This window comes from Sinocyclocheilus anshuiensis, unplaced genomic scaffold, assembly GCF_001515605.1.
Source record: "Sinocyclocheilus anshuiensis isolate Anshui unplaced genomic scaffold, SAMN03320099.WGS_v1.1 scaffold250, whole genome shotgun sequence".
Classification (NCBI taxonomy): domain Eukaryota; kingdom Metazoa; phylum Chordata; class Actinopteri; order Cypriniformes; family Cyprinidae; genus Sinocyclocheilus; species Sinocyclocheilus anshuiensis.
The window spans coordinates 305,016-310,650 of NW_015547652.1; the positions used below are offsets into that span (position 1 = coordinate 305,016).

Genomic DNA, 5,635 nt, shown 5'->3' on the forward strand with positions numbered 1-5,635 from the left:
AGCAACTTGTTTACCATATTCTTCATTCTTTCAAGCAGACATATTTATTTCTATAAATACATTTAGATTAATCTTTAAGGCAACTAAAGATTTTCAGTCAAGAGCAGTTCGTGATTTTCTGTCTTTCTGATCTTAGGGTTTAGGTCTGGATCCAAGATGGCGGCGCGTGCAAATTACTTAAAATTACTTACGCTGCGGCTTCTCTCTCTCCCGACAGAACGGTGTTTTCATGTTTTTTATCTTGTGAGTCGCAGTGTTTTTGTATGTATTCGTCGTGTCTACCTGTCTCTAAGCGCGCATACAGTCGTGAGTTTCTGCTCGATGTCGGCAGAACCACATTTTTAGAGTTAAACTCCGTGCACGCCGAAGAGCTGCGAGATCTCGGTCTGCTCCGGAGGCCTACACCATCACCGACCCCCACTACTGCATCTCGCCCACAGCGGAGGCGCCATGCTTGGTCAATATTAAACAAGTGTTAGATCGCACAGTAATGTGTAAAAACAATCGTCAGGCCGTTGGCGCCCCCTGCAGGCCTTTGTTGTAATGCGTAATGTACATTAGCTCTATTGTTTATAAAACATTATGTATTTTAACAGTTTTGTTCAATAAAACCATATGATTTCTTGCTTTTGATACTTTATTTGAACTTATTATTATTACCTCATTGCTATTATCTATGTATTTTAAGTAATTTTAAACGCTATTGTTCACTTACATATTTTTATTACCACAAAAAAATGTATTATAATTATAGGGCACTATGAAATCCGTTTTATTTCCAAATTCAGTTTTTTCCATTTTCATTTTTCTATACTCCGTTTTAATGGTTAAATTAAATTTTATTAATCAAAAAGCCTGTCTAATTAATTGAGTTTTACAGTTTTATCTTTACCAAATTCTGTTTTCCATTATTTTCTGTATTCCATTTTAATGGTTCCATTAAACTTTAATAATCAAAAGCATCTCCAATTAATTCGAGTATTTAAGAAAAAAAAAATATTATAACACAATTGATTTGCTTTGTCTGTGTAAATCTCACCCGTGACTCCTGAGATGGACTGCGCAATCCTCCACCTTCCCGAACAGCGAGAATCGATCTTTGAGATCCGACGGCGACATGCTTCCACGGATTCCTCCCACATACACCACCCTCCGCTCCTCCTGAGGATCAAACCCATCATCAGACACAAACACAAACACACACGGTCCAATATAACGCTTGTAGACCTACGATGGCTTTCTGCTGTTTACGAGCCTCTTCGTGTCGGCAGTTTAGCTCCTTCTGTCTGCGTCTGAGAATAACGACTGATTTAGACTCACAATCAACACCAGAAGAATCGCACTGTTCTGTTGTGTTCACACTGACCTCGTCCATCTCCAGTCCGGCTCAGGCGAGCGCGAACCCGAACGAGAGCGACGTAACGATCTGGAGCAGCGGCGTCCACGCTTGCGAGGAGGAGAACGAGAAGGCGACCGAGAACTGGAGCGCGAGGAGGAACTGCTTCCAGAATGCCTGGACCTGTACCTAGGGCTGGACAATAATTCAATATCAATATGTATTTCAATAAGGTGATATGATTTTTAAACACATTTCCGATATACATTAGCAGTGTTTCCCATACATTGATTTATTTGTGGCGTTTGACTTCGTTGAATAAACATGAGCACTGCACGTTTCAAAATCAAAATGCGCGGCTGTTTTATATGAATGTATCTCTGAAGGGAAAGGACTGTCTTCAGAAAAGTTTCGATGGCATTTTCATTTGATCTGATAAAGTATCGTTCATGAGCGGAGCTGCTTTGATAACAGCCGTTACCGGGGAAAACAATGTTTCTGCCGCTCTAAAAGCGCCTCCTGCTGGCAGACAATCAGTTTGCATTTTCAATAATAAGCCCGTCTCCAGCAACTTGTTTTTGTTGTTGCTCAATTTATTTATTAATTTTTTTCTGCAGCAACTCAGAGCACTTTTCATACTCTTTATACTGGTTAAAGCACATTTGTTTCAATTTATAAGAATAACCAGCCTACACTACCAGTCAAAAGATTTGGACAGTAAAAATTTTTTTTTTAAAGAACTCTCTTCTGCTCACCGAGCCTGCATTTATTTGATCCAAAGTACAGCAAAAACAGTAAAAATATAAAATATTATTATAATTTAAAACAGCTGTTTTCTATGTGAATATCTGTTAAACTGTAATGTATTTCTGTGATGCGCAGCTGTATTTTCAGCATCATTACTCCAGTCTTCAGTGTCACATGATCTTCAGAAATCATTCTAATATGCTGATTTATTATCAGTGTTGGAAACAGTTGAGTAAATTTTATTTCAGGATTCTTTGATGAATAGAAAGATCCCAAGATCAGCATTTATCTGAAATAAAAAGCTCTTAATTTAAGAGAACATTATACACTATTCCATTCAAATTAATACTTTTATTTAGCAAGGATGCTTTAAATTGATAAAAATTATAAATGCTGTTCTTCTGAACTTTCTATTCATCAAAGAAACCTGAAAAAATTCTACTCCGCTGTTTTCAACATAATAATAATAAATGTTTCTTGAGCAGCAATTCAGAATATTAAAATGATTTCTGAAGGATCATGTAACTGGAGTAATGATGTAAAAAATATGGTTTTGAAATCACAGAAATAAATTACATTTTAAAATATATTCACATAGAAAACAGTTATTTTAAATAGTAAAAATATTTCACAATATTGCGTATTGTATTTATAACGATATCACTAGCTATGTTTCCATCCACCTATTTTTATGCGCATTTTAGAATATTGCATTAAAAAAAAGGCTGGATGGAAACGCCAAGATGTGCATAAATTCTAAAAATGCACATAAAAAAACTTATGTGCACATTTGAGTAGGATAAACTTTTTATCCGATAAGAAATAATTTGCATAACCTACGATGGAAACACATTTACCGAATAAATTCCTCGAATAAATAGAAGCGGACCGATCGTTTCGTCTGCTCACTCTGAGGCGCAAGTAATTTATCATATATGAAAATTATTATATTCAGTGGCTTCTCCTAGTTTTCTTAGTGATATTTAGTGCCAGTTTATCAGGATGTGATGATTTTGTTCTCTTTGACTGGAAACTGTGCTTTATTCGCAAATGTTTCATGCGATATTCCAGTTTTGCACGTTAAGTTAAATTCTAATTTTTGGATGGAAACACAGCTAATGACGATAATTCAGGGAAACTTATGCATCCACTAAGAGACAAAAAATGTGTAAATCCTGTTTCTTTAGAGAAAAGTATTATCTTTCCTATTTTTCCCAAAATAGGGTGTTGTGAGCATTACACATGTAATGTAATGATGGTTTAAGTCATACTGGAAGCCAGAGGGCGCTGTTGCGCAGAAACTCCACATGCATCGCAGAAGTAATAGCACTGACGACGCTCAATAATGCTGCTCATTGTTATATGGATGCATATGAATTAATTATTAAATCAATTTTGTGTTTCATTATGTACTTTATTAGTATATACTAATTAATATTTTCATATTATATACACTAAAAATCATGTTTATTTTAACTACATTTTTACTGTATTCTAGTGGCATCAGCGTCCATTTACCTTGTTCTGGGTGGTGAAGGAGACCTGGAACGAGAAGATGATGAAGACGATGAAGAACACGAGGAGCAAGACCTCGAGCTGGAGCGCCGGTATCCGCATTCATAGCCCCGCCTCTTCAGCCTTCCCCTCGGAGAGTGGGAGGAGAAGTGCAAGCCCCGCCCCCTCAGAGACTCCGCCTCCTCGAACGCCTCCATCCTGCAGGGGGAGCTGTCAGGAGACAGCAGCACTGTGTGTGCGAAATACGTCTTTCCGCCCTGAATCCCGCAGTAGTCGTGGTCCAGGAACGCTCGAGCGGGATTCAACGCAGGAGTGAAGGTGGGAAGTGATGGTTTTGATTGAGTTTTACTGCGTGGCAGTGGGCGAGGTTCGATAATCTGAATGGTTTTGCTGGGCGACGGCTTGATGGATTCATGCTTTGTCCCTTTGACCGACGCCAGGGGCCTCCAGATCTGATGTGGAGGTGTGCCGGGTGGAGTTAGTCCTGGAGAAAAGAAAATAATAAACAAAATAATCAAAATAGTCAATGACACAAGCAGACTAAAGCCAGCTTGAAAAGTTGCATTATGCTAATTAGCACATGCATGCCCAGGTTAAAAAAGTGCACTTCTATAATGTACTTAAAGTGCTCTATTTTCACGCACAAATTTTGTACCTAATATACTAAAAGTGATTCTTTAGTACTTCTTAAGATCGACTAAGTGTACTCAACTGTGCTATTTTGGGAAAAAATGTATTTAGTCACTTGTAGTACACGAGTGCTCTAGTGTATGAAAGATGGGTTAAAGTGGTAACTAAGTACATTATTAAATACAGAGATAGTATATTAAAAGCACATTTTAGTTAATATTCATGTTGTCCCAAAATAGCACAGTTGAGTACACTTAGTCGATCTTAAGAAGTACTAAAGAATCACTTTTAGTACATTAAGTACAAAATTAGCACTTTACAAACATAATTCATTCCTCGTTTATGAGCTGATTTCCAAAAGCCATTAAGGAACTGTAGGGTTGATTATAATAGTCTCAGTGAGTGTTTAATGGTTCTGCTTTAATAACACTGGCACCGTGTTCGTCTCTGACTGCATTAGATCTGTGACAATATCGTCTTCTGTCCCGAGGAGACGAACACGGACAATCAATTCAATCTGAAAGCAGAAGGCAAGACGAGCTTTTATGGACTGAAAATTATTCAGTGCTGATAAAGCACACAGTTCTTATCTGACCTAGGGTTGGGTATCGTTTGTTTTTTTTTCGATACCGGTGCCAAATCGATACTTTTAAAACGGTTCCCAAACGGTGCCTGAAAGAGCGGCTCCCTGATGCACCAAAATTATACACAATATTAGAATGTGTAAAGCAGTGGACACGAAAATCGCGGGAGCGAAACACATGTTGCGGGAGCTGGCCGCAATGGTCAGAGATTCAGCGGGAGCGGGATTAAGAAAACAGCCGAATCCGAAGGTCCATTTCAATCGATCGTTCAGGCATGGCACCGAAATCTGCGTTCGGATTCGGTTCTAGTACATACCGGTTACATAGGTACCAGTGCCATATTGGTACCGGGTTTCGGAACCCAACCCTAATCTGACCTGATGTAAATGAGCTGATAGTGTCTATTCAATTACACGCGATCATAAACGAACGTGCATTTATCATTTACCTTGAGTCTCAAACTGCTCCAAAAGGCTGGTCAGATCAGTGGCTTCAATTCCTGCAAAACAAACACAACATGAAACACTACTGAACTTTTATTTTAGTATCACGAATATACTACTATAGCTTTTATATAAATTATTTGAATTCCTTTTTTTTATATTTTCCATTTTAATTTTTATGTTTTAGTAATCTTGTTGTGTTTGTAAGTTAATTTTTTTTTACAATGTTTGTATGTAGCTTTTACAGGTGCATCTCAATAAATTAGAATGTCGTGGAAAAGTTCATTTATTTCAGTAATTCAATTCAAATTGTGAAACTCGTGTATTAAATAAATTCAATGCACACAGACTGAAGTAGTTTAAGTCTTTGGTTCTTTTAA

General features: G+C 37.6%; 1 protein-coding gene across 5 annotated transcripts in view; it reads right to left on the reverse strand.

The window, feature by feature from the left end:
• Positions 1–5,635, reverse strand: part of LOC107702032 (peroxisome proliferator-activated receptor gamma coactivator-related protein 1-like) — a 20,064-nt gene that overhangs the window by 3,064 nt on the left and 11,365 nt on the right. For 4 of the 5 annotated variants that reach the window (XM_016504213.1, XM_016504210.1, XM_016504214.1 and 1 more), the window contains 5 exons: positions 5,261–5,311; positions 3,602–4,082; positions 1,367–1,531; positions 1,232–1,292; positions 1,040–1,161 (listed from right to left, as the gene is read on the reverse strand). In XM_016504213.1, coding sequence (XP_016359699.1) covers positions 1,040–1,161; positions 1,232–1,292; positions 1,367–1,531; positions 3,602–4,082; positions 5,261–5,311 — 880 coding nt within the window. The remainder of the gene's footprint in view (positions 1–1,039; positions 1,162–1,231; positions 1,293–1,366; positions 1,532–3,601; positions 4,083–5,260; positions 5,312–5,635) is intronic. The other variant, XM_016504212.1, reaches the window with a different exon arrangement.